Source organism: Crocodylus porosus, unplaced genomic scaffold, assembly GCF_001723895.1.
Source record: "Crocodylus porosus isolate Cpor-Errol unplaced genomic scaffold, CroPor_comp1, whole genome shotgun sequence".
Taxonomy (NCBI): domain Eukaryota; kingdom Metazoa; phylum Chordata; order Crocodylia; family Crocodylidae; genus Crocodylus; species Crocodylus porosus.
In genome coordinates, this window is record NW_017728909.1 from 60001742 (window position 1) to 60028537 (window position 26796).

General features: G+C 41.4%; 1 protein-coding gene across 1 annotated transcript in view; it reads left to right on the forward strand.

The window, feature by feature from the left end:
- The window catches only part of ADGRV1 (adhesion G protein-coupled receptor V1), a 466251-nt gene that overhangs the window by 51397 nt on the left and 388058 nt on the right, over positions 1-26796 (forward strand). Inside the window, exons 10-13 of the mRNA XM_019532360.1 lie at positions 4269-4445; positions 8907-9130; positions 23140-23266; positions 23353-23535. Of these exons, the coding sequence (XP_019387905.1) occupies positions 4269-4445; positions 8907-9130; positions 23140-23266; positions 23353-23535 (711 nt within the window). The remainder of the gene's footprint in view (positions 1-4268; positions 4446-8906; positions 9131-23139; positions 23267-23352; positions 23536-26796) is intronic.

Genomic DNA, 26796 nt, shown 5'->3' on the forward strand with positions numbered 1-26796 from the left:
GGTCCCTTCCGACCCTAGAAACTATGCAACTATGAAAACACCAGAACAGGTTACTCTAAAAGGTGGTGGAATTTCCAGTCTTGGAGGTTTTTAAGACTCCGCTAGACAAAGGCTTGGCTGTGATGGTCTAGTTTGGCATAGTCCTGCTTTGGGTAGGGGATTGGACTAGATGACCTCTTGAGGTCTCTTCCAACCCTAATTTTCTATGATTAACCTCCCTTCCAAAAAAGAAAAAATCCTAAAACAAAAATGTTTCAGTTCTTGTTTGGATTTTAAATGAATACATAAGTGGATGCAGCTCTTTGGAAAAAGGAACATATTTTAGCTGCAGATTTCTCAGTAAATAGAATTTTTGATCATGCTTTCCAACTAAAAATCTTGGATGGTATAAATTGTTATGTTTTTAGTTATTTTAATAGCTTTTTGCCTCTTTAAACCACTGAAATAAGACTTTAATACCTAGTATTGGTAGAACAGTAACCCACTCATGAATTTTACTAAGGTACATATTTACCACAGTGGTCCCAAGAGCACTTATATGAGACTTAGGTGGAGTTTAGAGTTTAAGTTCCACAGAATAATCCAGATAGGAGCCTGCTGAGTTTTGTGGCTTTTAAGTATAGTCAAAGTTCAGATGATATTTCCTCCATTTTGAACTGCAGAGTTCCCTAGGTACCAACGTGGGGTGTTTCTGATCACACACCATTCTAATTGACATAGCTGAACTCAACTCAGAAACATTAATGGCAATGCCTTGTTTTCTCCCAATAGAAGGGTAGTAGTATTTCCTACCTTTTACATAACTGTGTCATGGTTACAGAACTCACTAGAAGTAAAAAAATAAAAAAGTCCATGGATTCTAGACCATCCTTCACTTGAAAGGGTTGTAGGCCACATCTCCTGTTTCCTAGGTGATTCCCCTAACCACCAGGTTTTAAAATAGATTAGGCAGACGAGGAGGAGGGGGGTCTGTCCTTCACCCATTCTATTGAAATTATGCTACTGGACAGCCAAGAGCACATGAGCCATGAGACCCAAAAGAAAGAAAGAGGGAACCTGAGTCGTAGCTTGCTAGTTACAGTACTCGCTTGTTTTCTGGTTCCTTCTGCTGTGGTTATTTCCATTTTAAAGCAAATGACCTCATTGTAAAATAAATTGTGTCCTGGATATAGGGACAAGAACTCAGGATTCACTGTCTGTATGCTGAAACAACTAGGCTACAGAGGCATGCTCCTCCTTGCTTGTTCTCCTTCTGGACCAATCATTCTTGTTCTTTAGGGCTAGGGAAAGCCTGACCTTGAATTGATTCAATCTTTGCAGGTTAGTTTAACCTGGCGAGGCTGAACCAGTTTGTAACTGCTAAGACATCCACTCTGGACTGAAAAATTGCAGGCACCTCCCTGCAGTGGCTCAGGCTAGAAGCTGGGGGACACTAGGGCAGCCCTCCCTGCCCTTGCAAACTGCTGAGCTGAGACAGGGCGTGGCCAGGCCTGGGCAGGCTGCTCTGATTAGGGATGGGTTCCTCTCATCCCCCATTGTTGATAACAGAGCATTTAGTTCAGGGGCAGGGAATTTCCCACTTGGGGCAGGGAGGTGCAAACAGCCCCATGGTCCAGGGCAGGGGGAGGAGGGGACAGCCCCATGGTCTGGCTATGGGGCAGGGCCAGGCAGGCCCTGCTATTGCAGGAGCCTGCCAGGGCTTCCCCTGGGTCCTACTGCCTCTGGCTGCTGTCATCTTTGACAGAGAGCTGGGGCAGATAAATATTAGTTTCAACTTCTTTTAGGGCCCTGCAGGCTGGATTGGATGGCCTGGTGGGTTGGATTTGGCCTGTGGACTGTATTTTGCCCACCCCTGATTTAGTTGCACAGCAGGGAGTTACACAGGGAGTCATTCGCATTTATCTACCCATCAAATAAAACAAAAGTTTCTCTCATTACTACAAGCTCTTCTTATACAACTTTTTCCAAGGAAGGAATGGAGGGACATTACCAGCTACCTGTTGAAAGTCTGTCCACACTGTTCTGTCTGCCTTTGTCCTGTCTCTCACAGCATGTACCATAGTTAGCATGTAGTATGCTAGCTAATGCTGAGAGGTATCTCTGTAAGGCAGAGGGGAGGAAAGAATTCCTGCTTGAGCAAGGAGCAGAGTGGAGCGGGGGGTGGTGGGGAGTGGTGAGCAGGAGGAAGCCAGGCAGATGCCACTGTACCTGCAGTTTCTGCTGGAGCTGCAGCCAGGGAGCGGAGGGGTGGGGCCAGCCCTGCTGGGCTAGAGTAGAGCCCTGCCCAGAGTTGCAAAGCATCAATGATGCTGGGGGTGTCTGGTTTATCTTAAACGAACAAGTGGTCTGGGACAGATGCTGCATAAACTGGTTTGAGCGAAATCATTTAAGCCTGATACTACATTCAACCAGGTTTATCTCAAACCAGTTTCAGCCATTTTCAAACTGGTTTATGTGCACTGAACATCTGTTCGTTACAGGTTTAAATCAGTTTTTGATCACTTAAACTGGTTTATGTGTAATGTCTGTCCCTAGCCTTGGAAGTTCAGTGGTCCAGCTTCAACAGGAGAGATGGAGGACTTTAACTTGTATAGCCTGGTGGTTCGGACGCTCCTGGGAAGTAGGAGATTTTTCGTTAGAGTTCCATCAGGCTTATAAAGGCTCAGAAGTCAGATTTTTCTACTGCCTAGATAAATAGCCTAACTACTAGACTATTAGGGAAAAGGTAGATACTACTACTGCAATTTATGGTTTCATTTATTCATGGTCACAAGTGAACAAAGCAACTAACAAAGTCCTATTCCTCCTGAATCGGACATCTAAGCTCCTGAGATGGGTGGGAGTTCATATACAGCTCTGGTTACTCTTTATTATTGCTCACCTATGGAACCTCTGAGGTTTTAGGTTCACTCTTTGGAAAGGCTTACATCTCCCCATTCTTTGTATAGAGTGTTTAAGTGCCTAAATATGGTTAAATTGTATTGTCTGCCTGCTGCAAGGCGCCTATGTTTCAGTATTCTATTGTCTACATAACCCTGGATCTGGCACAGTGTTTTTATTCTATCTTGGCTCAAGTCTTTATTGTCATTCAATAGGTCTGGGTCAGTAGCACTCAAACTTCTGGCCCCACAGGCCAGATGGGTGGCATGGAGTTGGTCTGTGGGTCAGATTGCATGTGGGGTCAGTGCATGGGGTTGGCTTATAGGAGTGATCCAGCATGCTGGCCCGACCTCTCATACCTAGATCTGGCTAGCCCAGATCCGGCCATGCACCAGCCTGATCCCAGCATGATCGGGTGCACAGGGCCACATTATCCTGGCCTGGAAATGTGACAACAAGAAAGTGGCAATTAATGCTGCCACTGCTCCCCTGCTGCTAAATTTCTGGACCCTTGAGGAACTCTGTAGGCTAGATATGGCAGGCAGGCTGGAGGTTGAACACCTCCATCAGGTCTAGGTGATCAGGCTCTAGAAGAACATATCCTTTAAGTTTGTCTCATTGTCTGGAACTGCTTTTACTTGTAAAATTTGATAAAAATCATAGAGAAGTAGGGTTGGTTCATCTAGTCCAATTCACTGCCTGAGGCAGGATCATCCTTATCTAAATTATCCTATTCATATCCATAATCTATTCTCTTAGTAAAGCTACTGTCAACCCCCCAGCATGATCTTTCAGATGGACCATTTCAGTTTGGATAATTTTTCAGACAAAATTTAGAAGTCTTTGTTTGGTTGTCTGGAAAACTTGTAGCAAACACAGATATTTACAAATATTGAATGCCAGTTAAGGGCTTATCACAATTGCTTTGCTTTTACTCTTTCCAAATCCATAGATAATAGAGAAGACAGTAGAAAAATTGAAAAGAGAATAGCAGCCATTGTCATTTTCCCATTAACTGGATGTATTTAATGAGACACTGGAGAGCAGAATAAGAGAAAATCCAGTAAAGTACTATTTTTCAACAGAAATGTTCAATTTTCATACATTTCTGCTTATACAAATGGATTTGGATGACTATTTTTTCTGCACAATTTCTACAACATGCAAAAATAATTTGCACATGAATTTAATAGCAAGTTAAATTCCGTATCTGAATATTTAACTTTTATTTTTTTAAAAAGTAGAAGCTTGGGAGTTTACCATCTTGTTTACCAAGAGGAATTGTTCCTCCTGTTTGCCTGAACACTGCAAAATTTGCCAGGTAGTACTGTTGCTTATATTTGATGCTAAGATGTCTTGTCTTTTAATATATATATATTTTTTTGTAGCTGGAAAGAGTCGAGCTAGTGAACATCATTCCTCCAATTCCATCTGTAAGTCCTAGATTAGGAGAAGTTCAAAATATTTCCCTAAGGATAACTCCTGACATTGCAAATGGGGAAATTGGCTTTACTAGCAATCTTCCAGTCATTCTTTTTGAGCCGGAAGATGTTCCTGCTACAGTGGTAAGTAAACTGTATTAATATTGTTGATTTAATATTGGAAATGTGTTTGAAAAAACCCCCAAAAACTTACTCCTTTTTATTCATTGTAGCCTCTTGAAAGAACTATTTCTTCCAAAAATATTTATTTGTTGCACCTGATCCCAAAATGTTATGCATGTTTTAAAAAGGGCAATTTAAACAAACAAAAAAGAACAGCAACAAGAATTCTTACAGGTAAAGATGTGGGTCCAGTCTTCTAAGACTTCAATGGTGTTGTTCCAGAATAAATTTGACCAGTGGTAGCCATAGAAAAAGACAGATGAGTTAGTCATTTATAGCCAAATATATATAGTCAAAGGAAGTCATTTTTGATTTTGGAGATTTCATGTACAGAGTCCTGGACCCTAAAAGTAGAAAAAGTTAGGTCCACACAGGAATACTGAATTGAGGAGGCTGGGTTAAATTTCTCCTCCTTGCATCCTGTTTAATTTGATTGTCTAAACATACTAAATATCACCTAGCATATAGAAGATGTATTTGAGAAAGGGTTGATAATAGGTGCTGTGTTTGTAGACTTATCAGTGGCATATGACAGTCAACCACTGAAACCTGCTTGCCAAAGTCTATGATATGACACACAACTACCACCTAGTGCAGCTCATCCAATCTCTTGTGGAAAATAGATGTTTTTACATAGAACAGTACAAGAAACAGCCATTGGAGATGATGATGAAACAGTCTCCCACAGGGTAGCGTGCTAGCACTGATCCTTTTAAACATGTACACCAATGACCAACCCATACAGAGTAATAGGAGGAGCTTCATGTACGTTGATGATCTATGTATCACTTCATAAGAGAAGGACTTTGCCATTGCCGAGAACAGACAGGCATGTGAATTAAGCAAACTTTCAGATTTACTACAGTGAGAATCAGCTTTGTGCTAACCCAGCCAAGATGCAGGTCATGGCTTCTCTATGGTGTAAGTAAAAAAACTAGGTGCAAGTTAAACACATCACCTGGGAAAAAATCCCACTGACTAATTACCCAAGTCTTGTGAACTTGGGGGTTACCCTGGACTGAACACTTACCTTCAAAGTACATGTCGAAAAGATGAATGAGAAAGTCAGAGCCTGCAGCAACATACTTTGAAAGCTGGTTACCTCAAAGTGGGGAGTGAACCCCACATTACAAACTACTGCTATTGCTTTGTGTTACTCTGTTGCACAGTATGCATGTCCAGTATGAGAGCGATTGGTTCATTCCAAGAAAACTTGACCCAGGTCTAAATGACAGCTGTCATGAAATAACAGGATGTATAAAACCAACACTAAAGGATAGCCTGTACTTACTGGCTGGCATTGTACCATGTGATATCAGGAGAAAGGTAGCGAGACAAAATGAAAGATCATGGCAGATGGAAGACCCCAGGCGTCCAGTCTGTGGTCACAGAGAAGTAACTAAACAGCTTAAAGTGCGAAAGAGTTATTTGTGACCAGTGTTGCACTGTTGGACACTATGACTAACAGGGTATGACTGAGGTTATGGAAGGAAAAATTATGTGCAATCAGGTGTTCTGAACTGGACCTGGATCCCCAGGAGGACCTTCCCAGAAGGGCTGCTCTAGATTGGCCAACATGGCAAATGTCTGAATTGCCTGCGTACGTAAACTGGAAGATCAAAAACAGACGTGATCCAGTGGTGCTACTGTAATGACAAAAAATATATACGAGTGTAGTGAAGTGCAGACTGTGGAGCACTGACTTGTTTGCTGACTCCTTGATAGGACATATACAAAAGAGGGCCTTGCTGCAGCAATGGAAAGACCCAGCAGTTGTGCACGATTCTGGAAAAACATTAATTTATGACAAGGACGTGAAAATAATTTGATCGTCTAAGTGCTTTTCCTAAAGCAGTATATATAGCTTCTAGGAAGCTAAATTTACCCAAACTTTGTGTTCAGGTTCTAGGTTTGGTTAATCCTCATTCCTAAGTTTTACATACTGATAATATGTTGGCTCCAAAAGGGGAATATATTTTTCTTTTTAAGGAATATAGCAGCTAAATTATGTTCCTGCCCGATAACAAATTTAATTTGCATGTAAATCAAGGTTACTGTAGTCTTCCATGGAAAAGACTAGTGATGATTAAGTGTAACAATTTGAAACAGCACTTAAGTCAGGATAGTTAAGGTTGAAACTCCACTTTAACTCAGTGTCTAGCTTTCCTGCCAAGTCCTTTGTTATCCTGGCTGCTAAAATGCAGTGTCAGCTGATTGTTCAGGGTTAGATTTAATCCCCACCCTGTCAAAGCCCATTTTAAAACCATATTAGAAAAAGTTATCCCTTTAAAAGGTCAAGACAGGATCTGCCTGCTGGGTTAGATTAACCCTCATTATAAGGTTCATGAAAGGGAGCCATTCCTGACCGGGACTCAAATTCTAATCAGCAGACCTTTGTTGCAGTTTCTGTTTTGTTACTTTAAAACCAATGCTGTTTGTAGAGATCAAAGCATCTACTTCAAGGACAGGCCTTAAAGGCTCAGAATAATGTAGAACATTCTATTCCCTTCAAATTGAAATTAAATGTGCGGAAAATAAAAAATTATCTATATATCTGATAATCTAATAACTCTTTAATTAAAAACTGTCCTTCCTATTCAATCAAAATCAGTCCTTCAAGTTCTAAAATTGCTGAAAACGTGGAAAGTCATCACAAAGCACTGAGAACTACCACACTGGGTTGCTGTATTGTTTCTTTTATTTTAAGCTGAGTTACAACATCTGAGGTTGAGGGTTCTCCCTGCAGAATAACCTCCATGATATTCTGCAAACTTTGACCTGAGGGAAACGCTGGACTGTTGTTTCCCACTGCTCTTAAGTAAGGTGTATCATTTTATTATATCACTGCTCTGTTGACTTTGAGGATAATAAAGTATGCTTCTCCGTGCTTTTTAAGATGTTTTCCACAAATGAAAGAGATCATGAACTGTCAGTTCATGGAAATGATTGTTACACAATTGACCTATCAATGCAGAAGCATCATTTTGCCAGTCAGGCACAGTATTATACAGATGTTATACTATTTTGGGATTTTTATGAGGCTGAAAGAAGCTGTTTGAAATGAATTAACATTTCTCTCTCTGTTCTAAGTAGAGCCTATACATTCCTTTATTTCACATGCTTACCCTTTCTTTCATTTGTTGTTTGAAGTGAGATCTTTCCACAGTTCCTAAATTTGGGCAGCTTGTTTGGCAGACTGTTTCCCCCTCCCCCCTCAAGCGCTAATTAAAACCTGCTAATTACTTTCAACACATTAGTTGATGAGATGGTACTATAATAACCAAAGTAAAATTATGATAATTCCCTTTAAAACCCATTTTGCTTTTTGAAGAGATGAACTCTGGCAATTCCATTGCACGAAGCTCATTATATTTGTGGTTGTCTGCTAAGTTGTCAGATATTTTAATTTGTAAACAGCTTATTTTATCTCCTCTTTATTAATTGAAACATATACTCTTAAATAAAAATTATGAATGCATATGAATACATGCAGTTTGTATTTTCACAGGTTTTCTTTGATACAACTCATGTTCTGTGGCTCAGGTGTGGTGAGCTGTGGGGCCAGAGGTTGTGAGTTCAAGTCTGGGGGTGGATCTCTGAGTATGCCAGCTGGAAAAAGCAGTCTTGGGGGTGGAGTGTGGGCAACTGGTGTCTCCTGGCTCTGGGGGTCCCCCAGTGGCCAATCACCAGCTCTGAAAGTGCTGGCGGCAAACCAGAAGTGTCACTGGTGCTTCTCAGGGTGGGCACCGGCTGGTACTCCCCACTCCCCAGATGGCAAGGGCCAATTTTGGGGCGGGGCACATGCCCCCCCCCCACACACGCCACCTATGAGTTGGAGAGAGTACAGCAGAGAGCAATGAAAATAGTTTGGGGGTGGGGCATGTGACTAGTGAGGAGAGGCTGGGGGAACTGGGTTAATTTAGTTTGGAAGAGAAGACTGAGAAGGGATTTCATAAGAGCCTTTAACTACCTGAAGGGGGTCTCCAAAGGAGATGGAGCTAGACTGTTCTCAGTGATGACAGATAACAGAACAAGGAGCAACAGTCTTAAGTTGCAGCAAAGGGTGGTTTAAGTTGAATGTTAGGAAAAACTTTCTTATTGGGGGGGTGGTGAAACACTGGAACAAGTTACATAGAGAGGTGGTGGAATTTCCATTCTTGGAGGGTTTTAAGGCCCAGATTGATAAAGCTCTGGCTGGAATGATCTGGCTGGGGATGGTCCTGCTTTGAGCAGGGGTTTGGAATAGATGACCTCTTGAAGTCCTTTCCTACCTTAATTTTCTGATTCTATGAACTCCTTTGGTTTCATTGCTGTAATTCCTGATACACAATGATGCAAGTGAAAGGAGAATCAAGCCTTCCATTTCACAATACTCATGTCCAGATAATATTTGGAAGTCTCAGGCTGGTAAATGTTTTCTAGGTCTCCATTGCTTTGCATCGAGATGGGACTGATGGTCAGGCAACTGTGTTTTGGAGTCTAAGACCTTCTGGCCTCAATCCAAGAGCAGTAACACATGATGATATAGGTCCTTTTAATGGCTCTGTTGTCTTTTTATCCGGACAAAGTGATACTACAATCAACATTACTGTCAAAGCAGATGATATCCCAGAAATGAATGAAACTGTGACATTAACTTTGGACAGGTATTGTACCCTAATTTTATATGGTACTAAAATACTTTTCAGTCCTTATGTAACACTCTACCACAGCACTTAGTACCTCTTTCATACAGGATTCTGCTTGAAACCTTAGGGGATGTTATACCCTTGGTCAGTGTTATGGATGGGTTCTGTTTTGATTGGAGGGTAATATAGGAATGTAAATTCTAGTTCCTATTGAAATGAGGGTTGACGTTACATTTTCTATGGCAGAATTGCTGCTTTGAAAAACATTTGGAATCCTAAATTCATGTTTCAATTCCATTTTCTTATTTTATTTCTATTAAAAGCTTTTTATAATAATCTACATTTATTACCAGGGAACACCATGTTATCCTGATGTGGTGCACACTTGTAGCATGGACAGCTTCACAACACTTTGCTCTACCTTTGATTTAAACATTGATTTTTACAATTAGCTAAATAGTGAAGCGTGGGGGGGGGGGAGTTGGTATTCCAGTGGATAATCTAAATCCTACAGCATGTACTACAGTTAATATATTGCTATATATTTATTTTAATGTTGGTTTTTAACGATGGTTATATCCATGGAAGAAGTATGGCAGTCTCCTTTTTTCTTTCTTTTTTTCCCCCTCAACTTTCTTTGTACTTGAGAATTTGATTAGTTTAGGAGTCTCGAGCAACATTGATTACTAGAGTGAGTTATCTCAGTTACCTAGTTTTAGAGGTTGTAATCTCCCCTTTCTGGCACACAGCTTTCCATGTCTTTGTCACCTCCATATTGGATTTCTGTAACACATACTCCTGCCTGCATGTAAATCATATTAAAAGGAGAAGTAGGGCTGCCACTTGAGAACATGCATCAGCTGTTCTGAATGAATTCTTATGTCTCTTAAGTGCACATAAACTACTGGAGCTTTAAACCTGATTTGTTCAGGTTTAAAGTTCCAGTGGTTTAGCTCCACAGATCTACAGAAATTGTATGTGCACGACTGGAGGATAAAGGCACAAAACAGATGGGAATAGATGAAGATAGTTGAGGTAGCCAAGGGCCTCTAGTAAGTTACTTAGATACTTGCTCATGAGTGGCTTAGTTTCACTTATATTGGTGTAGGAACAGGAAGATGTAACAGATATACTGGAACAGTTCATACCAGTTTAATATTGGTATAACTGCTGTGTCTATTCACGCATGCAGAATTGTTAGGTAAATGCAGAATACACCATGCTAGTACAAGAAGAAGGGTATAATTCTTCTCACTTCCAGATATCAGTGCTGCATCAGAACAAGACCTACACCTTTCTGTCAGCCAAATTAATAGCAGTCTGTGATGCATGCTCATCTATATTCCACGTACCACCTTCTGAGGTACAACTTTCGAGCTTTGCTGCTTGCTATAGTACTTCCACCCCCCCCAGTTAATTGGCCTCAACATCCACAGCTAACACCTAATGCTTTCGTCCTTTCCTCAAATCACATCATATCATATCTGGAAGAAACAATCACAAGAAGTGCAGACTTACCTGATCACAAAAGCTGATCTCTGTCTAGCCATGACCAAATACAAACACGTCACACAAGCGTACAACTGATGAACAGATACACCAAAGCCTAAAGCACCAATAAATGCAAGATGGTTAGGAAGCTCCCTTAAAAGGAACTTGAGCCACCCCAGAGTGCTGTGGCACCCTAGTTGAGAATCACTGTCATATAGATTCTTTATTGCATAAAAAGGCCTGCATCCACTGAAGAGAGAAGTGTAGGAGCAACTTCTGGACTTCTCTGAAAGTGGTTTGGGGTATAACTTGTTATAAGGGAAGTAGTGGTTGCCCTCAGAAAGTCTTGGTAGAGACTAAAGGAAGAGTGAGAGGAGGCAATTAACGATGTAGGGAATAAACAGTACGATGAGGAAAAAGAAACCAATTAAGCAGATGGAAGACATGAGAGAGCACAAAAGGGGAACAGCTTCTATCCTACTTATCCTATCCTTAATTGATCAGAGTGACTGACATAAGGAAGGCTTTTGGTATGTCACTCTGATCAATTCCCATGATATTGTGCCTTGAAATTAGTAGTACAATGAGGAGCTAAATAGGGAAAAAGAGAGTTTATCACTCTTGTTTTGTGCCTATTAGGGGAAGAAGGGAGAGCTGATCAAGAGAGCAACTGGGGATGAAAAGTGTGCCAGAAGTAAACAGCTTTCTCACACTGTTGCCAAAGCCAGGGGTGGAAAAGTAGAGTACTGGAAGAAAAAAAATGAACAAGTGAGAAAATCAAGAGCTCTCTAGACAGAAAGTTTCCCTCTAGCTTGGGGCTGAAATTTGGCATTAGCAGAAGCCAAGAATGGAATGAACATGGAGATTAAGGTTTCATTAGTAGAGATGATCAGGGTTAAAGGATACTGGAAGAGTATTACATAAAAGAGTGCAATGTTGGTTTCTGCATAGTTTTTCTTTTGTGGAGGACCAGAAGTATTCAGTTTCCAGGGCTGGCGATCACTACTTTTCAGCAGTTGTGAATTAAAATAAAAACAATGGCACAGTGTGCTAGAGAACAATTTGTGCTGTATTATATACAATAGCATACGTCTAAGTGAGAAAGTAGAGTGAGCAAGCTGTGTAGGCTCAGTAAATAAACACAGGCACTGCATTTAATACTATAATAGATCAGCAGAAGCCAATCTTTTTGGACCAGTATGACATAAATTAGCCCTGCACCCTTTCTGAGTGCCACTTTGATCTCCTTCTGCCCAATCTGCTTCTCTGCTTTTTGCTTCCTGCCCTAGCTGGTGCTGTGCTGCCTGCCCCTTCCCTGATCTGTCCCATGCTACACGGGCTGCCTGTGCCACAGGTGTGCTACCCTTGCTATAGATGAAGCATGGTCATTATGAGCTCTAGTAAATAATATATTTCATAGATTTCATAGACATCAGGGCTGGAAGGGACCTCGGGAGATCGAGTCAAGCCCCCTGCCCAAAGGGCAGGAAGTCAGCTGGGGTCATAGGATCCCAGCAAGATAAGCATCCAATTTGCTCTTGAAGGTGTTCAATGTAGGTGCTTGAACCACCTCCGCTGGCAGACTGTTCCAGACCTTGGGGGCTCGGACAGTAAAGAAATTCTTCCTTATGTCCAGCCTGAAACGGTCTTGCAGGAGTTTGTGACCATTCGACCTAGTCATCCCTTGGGGCGCTCTGGTGAACAAACATTCCCCCAGATCCTGGTGGTCACCCCTGATAAACTTATAGGTGGCCATCAGATCACCCCTGAGCCTACGCTTTTCCAGGCTAAAGAGTCCCATGTCTTTCAGCCTGTCATCGTAAGATCTGTTTTCCTGACCTCTGATCATGCGCGTGGCTCTCCTCTGGACTCTCTCAAGCTTCTCCACATCCTTTTTGAATTGTGGAGCCCAAAACTGGATAGACTAAATATTTATTTATTGATATTTGCAGTTGTATGTTTTGCATGTTTAAATAATTGTGGGGAGAGGGTGGAAATTAAGAATTTAGATACCTAAAACAGGATCTGAATGTGCAATTTAAATAGAAAAAAATCCCACTCAATGATGTCTTTGCTTTGGAGGTGTCTGCACTCCAAGGCACTTCCTAGTTTGACCTGAAATTTTCTTAGTTGCCTGTAGTTCTGTTTTTATATATTCCCAGACCACTCTGGGTGCCCACTTCCCACCTTAGTCTGATCAAGATCCAGAAAATTGACAGATAAGTCTTTTGGGGACCTGATCTGGTACATGTGGTCAGAGTATACCTATTACATTCTGACAGGATCTGGTCCTTGGTAAAGTGCAGTTGTTGCTACTTTCTTTAAAAACATGGCCAGACTCGACTCTAGGCCCTCCTCAACCTAGAGGAATAAACCTACATCTCTCTTGTTCCAGGAGGTTGTCTTAACCATCAGACCACAGGCAAGGCTGGCATGATGACACTCTCACCTTTCACCTACCTTGTTGCAGCCTGACCACAGTGCAGAAAGGAAATCAATATACTTGGGAGGGAAAGAAGCAAGAAGGAGCCTGACATTTTAGGTCTGTAGTTAGGAGCCTCATCTAGAAGGCAGTGGGGAGGGGGGGATGGGAGGCCTCCTGCTTCCAGAAGTATTCATATAAAAACAACAATAATCCAGGAATCTGGCTTTTCCCTTTAAATCCTGTGAATCTTTTATGCACAGTGGCACAGCTTCAACAGGAGAAACGAAGAGTTCTCCTTCCCTACTCTGGCCCTGCCTAGTCTATAACTAGGTGACAGGGGGCCATGTCAGAATCAGATCTTAACATTGGCCCACCCCCCTATCTAAGGCAGTCTTCCCTGCCTTGCCTGCCATGACTTACTGGATAATAAAATACATGTAAGATGTGGGAGGATGTTCATTTAATGCTCTGATGCCTGGGGCAAAATACATGGCTCCATACTGCCCCTACACCATGTCCCATGCCCCACAGATGGCATTGCAAATTGATAACGGCTCTGGCCCAAAGCTGAGCTAAACTCTCTGCCTCTAGCACTCCACTCTTGCACTCCGCCCCCTCTCACAGGACCTCATTTATCCTGCCTCTCACTGGGCCACTTGCAACCCACCCTGCTCCATAAGTGGCCCCCTCAGGCCATCAGGCTTAATTACTCCCACTCTGGCCAGTCCACATGCAGCCCTTCTGGTCAGTTAAGCATCCCTGCTCTGTGCAGTACTGGTCTTACGCCTCACGCTTGGCTGAAATCAGCCGCTAGCCCCTCTCTGGGGAATGTGGTCTTGTTGTCACTTGTGGGGGTTGGCCCATGTGCTGCCCTTCAGGCCACCCTTGCAACCCTACTCGGCACACCCCCAGTGCAGCCCTTCACACACACACAGAGTCCTTCCTGCAAGGGTGTCCATCATATGGCCTGGCCCTCACCATCAATTGGTAAGGAGGGACAGGGCCACACAACAGGCAGCACTCTCAGCCAGTTGGAGGTGAGGGGCAGGAGTGACTGTCGTCTCGGGCTCCCCTTTGAGATGGCAGCCCCCTCCTCTCTTCCCCTCCCCAGTGGGCCACATGGCCAGGTCACAAAGCCATGAGGACTGCTGGTTCTTTCTGGAGAGCCAGCATTTTATTTTCAGTAATTTTTTTTTCCCTACAGATTTCACAAACATTGCCCAATTTCACAGGCAATGCCAGATTTCATGATTTCTGCAAAATCACAATATTGATAGCTTCTTACCTATAACCTGTGTTTAAGGCTCTCTCTCTGGATGTTGAGATGTAGTTTTTAACTCCCACGGGCTGAGACAGACACTGAGATTGGGGCTTCTGCTTTCTAGGTGAGTGCTCTAAGCACCAGGGAAATTTTACACGTGCTCCAGGGTTGAGGGGGGTAGGGGAGTGCTTTAAATAGAGCGGCTGTGAGAGTTGCTTTAATTAAAGCACTGTAGCACCTCGTGTATCTGAGTCCCTGCACTTCAAAATGGCAATGGGGGTCATTTGAACTAAAACTCATTCAATTAGCTTTAGTTCAAATGCCCCGCACTGGCATTTTGAAGCCTGGGGATGCTGATACAAGAGATGTGGGAGGCTGCTGCAGTATGGTAATTACCATGCTCCAGCAGACTCAATTGAGTCTGCTCCAATGCACTGTAATTGCAGTGTGTTGGAACAGCCTCTGTGCTCATGCGCAGGCACCCTAGTTTACTGTATAAAAGGTGAATAACAGTATCATCATCTCCTCTGGACCGAGCAGATTGGACCCACGTAAGTGTTAGGCACAGCTTTGCTTTCTTGATCCCAGTGGAGCTTAGGTTGGAGCAAGGCGATTAACTGCTCATATGAGGACTGTTCGGGCATGTGCAGAAGCCAAACTGGGAACTCTGAGGTCAAAGATGAGTCAGTGAATTACTCATCTTCAGGGTTAGGTGGTTGCTAAATAATGTTTTTTTTGTAGTGTCCATTCATAACATAAGGCACCTAGATTCCTCTCAAGCTTAACTTGTGTATGTTAGTGTTGGTCTTTTATTGGTTACATTTAAATCTTTTATTAATTACATCCATATCTAGGAACTTCTTTTTGTAAGCCATCATAAATAATATTTGCCTTTCCTGCCACCATATATATCCAGTTTAAACCTATACTTTAAGAAAAGACTGATCTGATAAGTAGCTCTTTCAGTGAGTCCTGAGGCAAACGTATCCAGGCTGTGGGAAATCAAATAAGACGGATGTAGAGATTGTATCCTGTGAACATTCTTATAGTTTCATAGTAGCTAGAGTCGGAAGGGACCTAGGTAGATCATCTAGTCCGACCCCCTGCCTTGGCAGGAAAGAGCACCGGGGTCATCTGACCCCGGCAAGGTGCTCATCTAACTTCCTTTTAAAAATCCCCAGGCTAGGAGCCTGCACCACTTCTCCTGGAAGCTGGTTCCAGGCCCTAGCCGCCCTGACTGTGAAGTAGCGCCTCCTAATATCTAATCTAAACTTACCCTCCGCCAGCTTGTGACCGTTATTCCTGGTCACTCCTGGCAGCGCACTCCCCCAATACCTGCTGATCCCCCCTGACCAGTTTGTAGCAGGCCACAAGGTCCCCCCTTAACCTTCTCTTGTGGAGGCTAAACAGGTTCAGGTCCCGTAGCCTCTCCTCATAAGGCCTGCCCTGCTGACCCCTGATCATACGAGTGGCCCTCCTCTGAACTCTTTCTTATCTTGCACCCTTTTCATTTAAATTGTTGTAAGCATGGGCAACTCATGCCTCCCGAGTCTAGGGGGCATGAGTGGAGCACAACCGGGGTGGGAGGGTCCCTCAGCAGCCAGCTGGTGACTGGAAGAGCCATTCAAACTGGAAGAGCAGTTGCAGGTGCTTCCTCAGCCTGATGAAAGGTTTTAGTACCCAAAAGCTTGCAAAGAAGAATTTTTCCAGCTGTTTGAGTTGGTCAAATAAAAGGTATCGGATTTACACAAAGAACCTTGCCTGGCAGGAGTGATAAAGTTCTTAGAATATTTTAAAAGCCAATACATACATTTTAAAATTTCTTGTTTGAAGTAATTTGGGAAGCTGGAACAAGCTGGTAGAGGCACTACTCTGGCCCACTTTCTTGCCTGCTGTTAATCAGCTGAGTTCTATAGTCTTCAGTGAAACTAGATCAGTTTACACATGCTGGGAACTTGTGTGTTCTTGTCTGTAAATATACTCTGAAAAGGTTTATGTTCTGAGTTATAAGGAAGCAATATAAACATCACAGCTGTGGAATACGGATTTGGAATCTTTTAATATGAAGTGTCAGATGGCTTTCAGGTTGCCAGTGTAGAAGATATCACTTGGTTATAGATTTCAGGTAATCATGGAGGGCCTATTCAAGACCCTGCGTAAGCTCCTTAATTCAGGGATCAAGTGAGGCTTATATGTTGTGAGAGGCCTTCTGCATCGGCCTGAAAAGAATTGCTAGTATACTGTATAAAGTTTTCTTTGCTCTTCAATGGTTGCTACATCTTTCCCAGGATCATAACTGCTTTTCTTACAAACAGATGTATATTGTTCAAGAGCCTTTCCATTTTTAAACTTGCTTAAGACTCTCACTGTAGAAAAATTAAGTAGGGCTTCACTTCACAGATTTGATCTGGCCTCTTGTTTTACTCAAACATAAAAATACGGGAAATAAGATATAGAATTTTGAATGTGCTGTGTTGAATTCCTACTGGTCATTTTAATTACTTTTCAAAACAAGTAGGCTTTAATGAATTCAAAAATAAATGTAAAGAGTGAAATAGTCTCCAGAATCCAATGCATTGTGGATTAAACGTTGGCCAGAGGTCTTCCGTGTAATGAGAAACAAAGTGGAATTTATACAGTGGCAACTCCTACTTTATTTAATACTTTTCTTAAAGCTAGGTCTTGGCACTAATTAAATCAGTGGATAATCCTGAAAAAATTAAAGACGGATGAGCACTGAATACAAACGTCGGAAGCAAAGTGATCAAACAACATTCCTTAGCAATTTGAATGTACTTTGCCTGAGAGCCCTGCTCAGAGTTAAATGCGTTTCTATAAACAGGGTATTAATAATGGCAACAATACAGTTTCAGTGATAATTCTCAGGTTTTTAGATGCTTCTGAAAAGCATGAAATTTACCATTTGTTCAAAGTCCTGGTCAGTGTCCAAAATCTTTAAAGCTCAGCCATGTTATGTTTCCCTCAATTTGTTTGTTTGGGTCTTTGTTTTAAATTTTAATATGGAACTATTTTGTAGGATAATGGAAATTGTTATGTTGAATCAGCACTGGAGTCCATTTAACTTCATTATCTTACCTGTACCAGCAGATAGAGAAGAAGGTACAAGTAATCTTGGAAGGTTTAATAAATTGTCAGTTTCTATGTAGTAGGTAGTTAAGGTGATAATATTTTTCTAAAACACCCTATATGTGTTATGGCAATGCCAGGAATTATCAGGGCCTTTTACATATTTGAGAGAGAAGTGTTTTGTGCTTTGTTTCAGTTACCAGCTCAGAATGTGATCTGACTAAAGTTTATGCATTTTATAGTGATTTTTGAGGTTTGTTTCCCACCCCCCATAAATGTCTTGGTAGAAAAATTAACTAAAACTCTTTTTTGACATATACATCAATACTTTCTGACACATAGAGTAGAAATACTGTACTGTATCTGCCATTAATAACAGTAATCCTGTGTTATAACAATAGAGTGTTTTATAATCACAGGTGTCCATTTTACAGAAGAGAAAGCTGAGGCACAGAGAGGTGAAATGACTTCCCCAACATTATCCAGTTGGCCAATGGGAGAGATAGAGATAGAACTCATAACCTAAATAGCAGCTCTCTGCTTTAACCAAAAAGCTTACCTTGCCTACTGCAGTTATGGCAGAGACAATGTAAAATGAACCCGCTCTATTGTTTACTAGTAGGCAAGCTGGTTTCTGGTAGCTCCTGTACACTAATTAAAAAAAAACCTTTGATCCTGTGGTGGCTGAATGCTGCTTAAGAAAATGTGAAAATATACTTAGTTTAGGGACAGAAATGACACACAAGCCAGTATAAGTGATTGGAAACCAGTTCAGATCTGTAACGTAACAGAAATTCAGCACATGTAAACCGCTTTCAGAATGGCTGAAATTGGTTTAAGATCAACCTGGATGGATGTAGTATTAGTCTTCACTGATTTAGGTTACATCAGTTTTTTTTGAACTTCTGTCCTGGAGCCCCTCTGGATTCAAGTTAACTCGCAGTTCCCCAGCATCCCAGGATGCTGTGCAACCCCCCTGCCACCCCGCCTCCCCTTGCAGGGCGGGTGAGCTAGCTTTAGCCTAACCTGTCTGCTCCAGCTAAGCAGGGAGACATACTCGAGTGCCCCTCACCCCCCCCCAGCTTCTGGCCTGGGCCACTGCAGGCTTGTGGCTGCATTTCCTGAATCAAAAATGAATGTCTGTTCACTTGCTTATCAATTCAATCTATGCAGGTTAGACTAACCTGCAAAGATTGAATTGATTCAGCTTCAGGCTTTTTGATTGTCTGTACTTAGCCTTACACTGTGTGCAACACTTGGAGTACCTAACTTCAGGTGATTGTCTGTACTTAGCCTTACACTGTGTGCAACACCTGAAGTACTTAACTTCATGATACAAAGCTTCTATGCAAACCAGAATGCTGTGAATACAGGCTGTACAAGAAATATGCATGAACAGTAGTTGTGTTCTCCATCGCAGAATTAGGTCCCTTGACTGCTATTATATGCAGGGAAAATTAGGATCCTAGTCCTGCATATGTTTCAGCTTCAGTTTTAAGCATGGCAGCGGTTCCATTGAATCATAGCTTAAGCATGTGTATAAAAGGTTGCAATACTAGGGCCTAAATCAGGAAAGTTTATGCAGTAGTATCCAAAGCTAAAAAAAATGACAGAAATAAGTAGGATCAGCCAATTTTCCCTAGAAAATATAGCACAAGAGATGAAGCCAAATTACTTTTTTTTGTGAACAGTTCACCATACTGATTTGATCTCCTTTAAAAGTCCACGCCTTGGTGGTTACTTTTAAAAATGTATTTGAGAATCCTTTTAACACTTGCATAGCACAAGTAAATCTTTTGATCCAGATTACTTACTCCATCAATGATCCCTTTGTCTTCAGTACTTCATGTGAGTAAAAGATTTTAAGTATAACGTTATCTATTTCTATTTTAAATTTTGCATAATTGTTTTGTGAACTTCTTAGGAAAAATACAGTAGAGCCAAGAAAATTAACGATGTCAGAAAAGCTGATGTAAACTGGCTAGTGCAGATATTTTTACAGGACTCAGACTTGTTTCTGTTGAGTCAAGGGGAAAATTCCCTTTGGCTCCAATAGGGATAGATGTAAGAACGTTCTTATCACCTGTGTTAATGAGACCACCCGGTTTTTATTTCATATCTTATGATATTCTTCATCTGTTTCATTGATGTCACACTGGGTTTTATCCCATTACCCATATAAAGTTCACCATAGGCTATAAGGTGTTGGCAAAATTCCTCAGTCCATAATCTTAACAGAAATTGTGCCTCAGTTATATTTGGATTTGTTCAGCATAACTTGATACAGCTGAAAAGGATATTGTTTCAGACTTGACCTTTCAGTTATTAAAAAGTTATTAAAGTTAAATTCTTAAGCTTGAACATAAGTATTAAAAATCTATCCAATATGGCTCATTTGCATCCTGTGTTATATTACCAGAAATTTGGCTATAGGTGTTACACTCCTATATCTAACTATGTGACTTATGTTTATTTATGTTAAAAGTTAATTCACTTAGATTTAGCAAACCTGGAATGTTCTTCCTAATGTTTTCATTTTATTAATGCTTGCTGTGTTTGGAATACTTTTGCAATATATTTTGTGAAGAAAACAATATGTAAAATCCTGGTCCTGTTGAAGCCAATGGCAAAACTTCCAGGATCTATAGTGGAGACAGGATTTCACCCCCTTTAGTTAAATTTGTGTTCTAAAACTGTGTAGAATTTTTCCTCTATATAACTTAATGGTAAAATTTCTTTTGACATCAGTATAGTCACAATATCAGTCTGTAAACCAAACAATAAACATTGTGGTGCATAATTATGGAAGTTCAGACTTTGACACAGCAAAACTGCACTATTACAAAACTTTACTCAGTTTCTATTTTAGTCTGTACTTTGAAGTAGTTATTATAGTTTTGTAATGAGTGTCTGGATAAATTGAAGCAATTAAAGGGTCTGGAAAATACTTTTTCTTTTGTATATGGTACTTTTGTAATCTGAGTAACTGAAAAATTGCTGTAGATGAGCCTTCATGCAGTTTCCTGTCAAAGCATGGGGCTTTTTTTATGCATCCCATTAAACTCCTCCTATGTTTATCTGCTTATATAGTCGTTTTGGCAGATTGATGAAACAACAGATCCTAGAGGCATGTAGAGATTAGAATAAAGTTTTTTTTTTTTTTTTGTGGTCTAATTAAAGGCACTAAGTAATTACAAATGAAGCTGAATAAAATTTACTCAGCTGCTGCGGTTTGTGAGCATGTACAGTGCTTGGCAGTAATCGAGCTCTTGGAGGAGGGCTTGGTGAGGAATGCCTTGAATGAGTCTCAACATGCTGATTGGTCATGGGGTCATCTCTCCCAAGTGGGAACTACCGAACCTCTTGCTAGCATTTGTCAACAGGGAAGTGCCAAGCAAGCAAGGTTCCCATAAAGTGAACATTATTAGCTATTGGAAAAGCAAAAAAAAGGCTTTGTGTTTTCTTTTTTCTTTTTTTATCCTTCTTTTCTAAGATTTGTATTAAGATTTTGGCAAATGGGACTTTTATTCCCCCCCCCACCCGCTTTCTTTCTCTCTGTCTTGACAGGGTAGAGACAGAAAGGTTTGTCGTATACTTTGGGTAAGTGCAACTAACTGTGCCTTTGTCTTCAGTGAATCAACACTTTGTTTTGAAAGTGGTTGGTTTGGACAAGTTTCTGTTGTCTTTATCGTTTCTTTCCCTCTGAAGAACCATGCCTTCTGCATCTCCTCAGGCAGTGCATGCTCCTTTGCTATTTCATTTAGGGACATGGGGTGCTGGCTTGAAAATGTTTCTTTATTTAGGCTCTGTGAATGATAAAAGTCATGAATGCACAGCTCACTGTTTGATGTTTGAGCATTTACTGAAACAGTGGATTAGTTGTTTCAAATTACTTCAAGTATAACTTGCCTCAGTTAAACAACTGAGCTTACTGGAGTTAGACAAAGTAAGTTTTCTGTAAATACGTGAAGATAACTTATGAAAAGAGTTATTTTCTTGCAATAGACCCTGTTTGTTTTTTTGCATTATTACTACTTCTACTGACATGCTATAATTGATAGATAGTGCACATGAAAATTTACCCTATTAAATAATGAGACTCTTCCAGCCCTTTCTAATCTTGTATTATGTCCTGTGACCTTTGGTTTAGGACAAAGGTAACCAGCCTTATTCTGTAGTGAATCTGGGACTCCTTTGAGGAGTTTTTGATTTGATTGATTCTAAAATCTGGTCTAATGAGATTGTTAATTCCTTTAATATACAGTGTAGACCAAGAGTGGGTAGGAATGAAATGAGACTAGAAAATCATATACATGGGACCTTGTTTTCTTTAGAAACAAAATACCTCTGGAAGAGACATGGATAATGCACAAGGTTTCAATTATGTGAATGACCATGGATTCTTACACTATCCAAATTGTCAAACTCAAAGTAGATATTCAGTGCATCCTTGAATGCTAGCATGTAAAGCATCTCTTATGTCATCACACTTAAGGGTCATTGTGAAGAGTCTGATGTGTGGGTAAAAATGTAAGAAAGTTCTCTGAATATTATATAAAAGTGTTGATGCTTTTAGGGTAAACATCAATCAGAAATGTGTTGCAAAACATACTTTTTCTTTAAGTTTCCTTGTATACTCCACGAATCCCTTTTTCCCATTGGCTCTTATTAAAATATAAATAATTTAGATATTCCCATTTTTTATAAGAGATATAGGACTGATTTCTGTGACACATGCATGTCATACATAAATTATGATACCCTTATACTATTTTGTAAGTCCAAAGGGACCAGAAGCTGTCCTCAAATGGCCAATGGAGAAATTCCCCACCAAGATGAAAATTCTGCCAGTATAAATGTTCTAGTTCTGGGCGGAGGTGTAGCTGAGAAGTTTTGTGCCCTGGGCAGCAGCAGCTGAGTCACTAGCAGTAGCCATGGCATGTGCCAGGATCAGTGGTTGCTGCTGTTTTTGTGTCCCTTTAAGTTGGTGCCTATGGCTGGTAGCCCACTTGCCCTCCCTTAGTTATGGTACTGGCTCAGGTCCTGTGCCTCCTGCTGTCTAACTTGGAATGGAAAGTGTGTCAGGAAGAGAAAAGGGGAGCTCTACTATGCCTGTACTTCACAGGTTTTACAGATTACTAAGAACCTGGTGCAAAATAAAGCTGCTTGAAAAAAATCTTTCAAATATTACACAAGCTGGGGCTGGCTCCCTGACACTGCTCTACATCCTGCACCAAGTGATGGTAAGGCACTTGAGAGAATAAAGTGCAAAGAAGTCATATCCAGTCTTGTTCCTATTAAAATTAATACCAGGCTATGCTCCCAATAGTGTGACCAGTAAATTAATTATTGCTATCTTAATGCTCTCAAACTATTTATTATACAGAAGTAAAATTCAACACAGTACTAAGCATTGACCTTAAGTGTTCACTTGTGCGATTTATATTTGCATTTCTTTCTGTGTTGTGTGTGTGTGTGTGTGTTTTTTGTTTGTTTGTTTTTTTAAGCATAGATCAACTAGCTGTAATACTCAGAACAGAAAGTGAAGATATTTCAGGAAGTAAAAAAGCAAATTTATTTAAACTTTCTGATACAAATGTGATTTATTTGCTTAATCAGCTTTCTCCTTGCAATTAGTTACAGAATTTTTTTCATTACTTGGCTAGAAGACATTAACTTTTCATGATTTGCCATTGTTCAAATGTGTGTGTATAGTGCGTGTAAAACTCTGACCTGAAAATAGTCCTTATCTTCTTTCCTCAGGGTCAGTGTGGAAAATCAGATCCTTAAATCTGGCTTTACTACTACTGAACTGATTATTTTGGAAAATGATGATCCTGGTGGAGTGTTTGAGTTTTCTCCCTCCACTAGAGGACCCTATACTATAAAAGTAAGCTTCTTGAACAATTAGTTCTGTCCAGCTGACCTTTGGTGAGAATGTTCGAAACTGGTTGACTTTTTTGCTTTCTTTTTAAGGAAGGAGAATCTGTTGAGCTTCAGATTGTCCGCTCCAGGGGGACACTGCTTAGGCAATTTTTACGCTACACCGTAGAGCCCAGAGATAGCGAGTTCTATGGAAGCACAGGAATCCTGGAGTTTAAGCCTGGTGAAAGGGAAATTGTAATTACTCTGCTGGCAAGGATGGATGGGATTCCAGAGGTAAAAGCATTTTCTACACTTTTATATTGTTCACAAATTGTGTGGGCTGGGCCGTTTTGTTTTAAATCACAATTCTTGCATTTATTTCTGCACAGTGGAACAGCTTCAGTGGGAAGATTCAAAAATCACTCTTATCTACCTTTGCTCACAGGCTGGTGATTAGGCACTCTTCTAGGCTAAGTAGAGATGGTGAAAAAGCCCAAGACTGAATCAATTTAGTCTTCTTGGGTTAGTCTAAGCCAGGGGAGGGCAATTATTTTGTGCAGAGGGCCGCTTACTGAGTTTTGGTAAGCCAGTGAGGGCCACACGACTGGCACAAAATCACTTTTGATTCTGGAAAGTAAGTCACATGCCTGCAGTGGTCCAGGTCAGAAGATAGGGGCCAAAGAGCACACCTCCCTACTTGGCAGTAGCAGACATGATCCAAGGGTAGCCTGCCCACCCTGGATGGGGAGGGTTGTAGGGGAGGTACAAAGCATCCTGGGATGCTGGGGGGGACTGAGTTAACTTGAATCTGGAGGGGATCTGGGACAGAAGTTCAATAAACCAATTTAACCTAAATCAGTTCAATCTGAAACTACATCCATTCTGGTTTATCTTAAACTGGTTTCAGCCATTTTGAAAGCAGTTTATGTGCACTGAACCTCTGTTGCGTTACAGATTTGAACCAGTTATCATTTGTACCGGTTTATGTGTAATTTCTGTCTCTAGCCCTAGGAGGCAGAGCATGGTAGGTTTGAACCTGTTCAGGCTGAACTTAGGGGTTTCACTTCCAGGCTTTTATACAAAAGGTTGGTGCCAACTCCTTTTCCCTTTGTTTAAAAGGAAAAGAGTGAGCGAAGCATCCCCACCTGAAGGGATGATTTAGGTGTTTAAATATAGAGATAAATCTTGTTTTGATGTTAACTTGGGGTTGCAGGTAGGGTCCTAAATGTGCAGGAGAGGTGGGACTTAAGATCTCTTTGGTATTTCTTACTAGTTTTCCTAGGAGTTGTTTCTCCTCCCCTCCTCTTCCCTTCCCCTGCAACAAATCCTTCAATGGCCAGCTCCTACTCCCCTTATTAACTGCATAAGTGCCATTCGTATTCCATCTTGTTAAAGTCCCTGCAAATCCTAAGCACCTAATAAAGCCTTAGTGTCCTGGGTGTTTGAACTCTTAGGCATCCTATACATTGTATAGGTAGTGTTAGAGTTATGTTGTAGCTCTGATGGTCCACAAATTATGCAAGAGACAAGGATTTCTTAGGGTTATACATTTTATTGGACCAACTGCATAGTTTAGATTAGCAGCTTTTAAATGCAAGACATTCTTCATCATATCTAGTGCCTAACTTTTAGTTAGTGAATTCCCCTCCAGGAATCAAGTTCCTAAAAAACAGGGGTTACAAACTCTCAGAATTCCCATACCCAACACTCTTGTGGATCAGGTACTCAGTTCCTCACCTTTGTAGTAAGATGACGGTCCTGCCTCACAAGGAATAAGGTTACCAACTTGTGGATGTAAAATCCAGGGTTTAGTCTTATATCCTACACACAGCATTGAAATTAGAAGCAGTCTGTACCACCTCTACTTCTGACTAGTGTAGTTGCTTTAGTGTGGCACTGTACATGGGTTAATTAGCTCTGCTGCTCAGCTAATTTGAGGTTTAGCTAATTTATTGCATAGCTACCTTGTGAACTAGAAGCAATATAATCATGCGTGCCTGGCTCTAGGCCACATCTTACTGTGTCTCTTGAGAGGCATAGGTAACTGTCTCTTAACAGATGCAATATGAACGTTTTGGGGAGAAAATTGGCCAATTTGGAACCAATTTCCTGTATTCAGGAAAAAAGTTTGCATTTCCGTGACTTTGTGGACACCAAGAGGCAGTTCTGAAATTTGGGACTGTCCCAGGCTGTATAGGGTAGCTGGTTGATTTAACAAGGGTGTTGTGGTTCTAGGTACATTGAGCACCTTGCAGTGTTTGGATACCACATTGTTTGGGGCTAATATGCCTAGGTACAACTAAGAAGGATCCCTTTTAATAATATATGCATTTACCCCTGAGCTTGTACTAGAAGGATTTTCCTGGGAACAGTGTGAAATTTTCTAAATAATAGGGCTGTCAAAAAAATTAAAACATGGTCATGATTACTTGCACAATTTAAAAAAAATAGTCACAATTCATTGCAATTTTAATCACACAGCTAAAAACTCAAAATTAAGGAAAATTATTCAGGTACTTTATACTATGTTGTGTCTCCCACCGTCAGGCAGGCAGGGGATGCGATGTGGCCAGTGTGCAGCTCCCAGGGCAAAGGCCATAGGGAGCAGAGCCTCAGTGGAAAGACCATCTCTGCGCCATGCACAAATGTGGGGGCATATGCCCCCGCAACCTCCCCTGGGAGTTCACACAGCGGCGGGGAGCTGCTTGCCCCCTACCCTGTGCCCCTGGACGAGCCACCAGCAGCTTCATCCCATGACCTGCCCTGGCCCCAGAGCCCCATTCACCCCAGCGTGTGCCCCTTCCCCGCTCTGTCCCTTACTGTGGGGGCCTCAATCTGCCTGCCCCACCTTCCCCTCCACAGACTTATCAGCATGACACTGCTGTACATGCAGCATGCAGGCTGTAGCTGCTCATGTGTGTCTGTGTGCACGCCCCCCTCCCCCACCTGCTGCAGCTGCCCAGAGACTGCACCTAGGCTTCCTGCAGTCATCTGCACTGCCTTGCTGGGTGGCCTGGAAATGGAGTGGAGCCTGGGCGTGGGCTCCAAAACCACGTGTGTAATTAATGAATTAAAAAAATCAACTCAAGAGCCAATTAATGTGTTAATCGTGCATGTTCACTGTGATAAATTGACAGCCCTAAGTAAATAAACATGGTAAACTGGTATATTTCTGTGTTGTTAGCTGATAATGCAGTTTTGAAAATCTGCGAATAAAATGGCAAAATGTAAAGGAAATTTATGAGGAAAGGTACCTTGACATCTTTCAAGACACTTATCCATTCACTGAAACACCATATTTGTTAGGGCTGTATGAAGCTTTGGTAGCTGATTTGATTCAGAGGAAGTTTAGCTCGATTTGGGTCTTGAATTGGGAGACAAGGTAAAAGCTCTGAATCAATTCGGAAAAGCTTTGGCTGATTTGGAGATTTGGTCATAGATTAAACAGGCAGCTGACGCAGCTGATTCCAGCTGGTAAATCTGTTGGGGTTGGGGGAGGGAAGGGGCATGGAGGAGGGAGGGAGGGATTGGAGCTGGGACAAGCTGCCGTGGCAA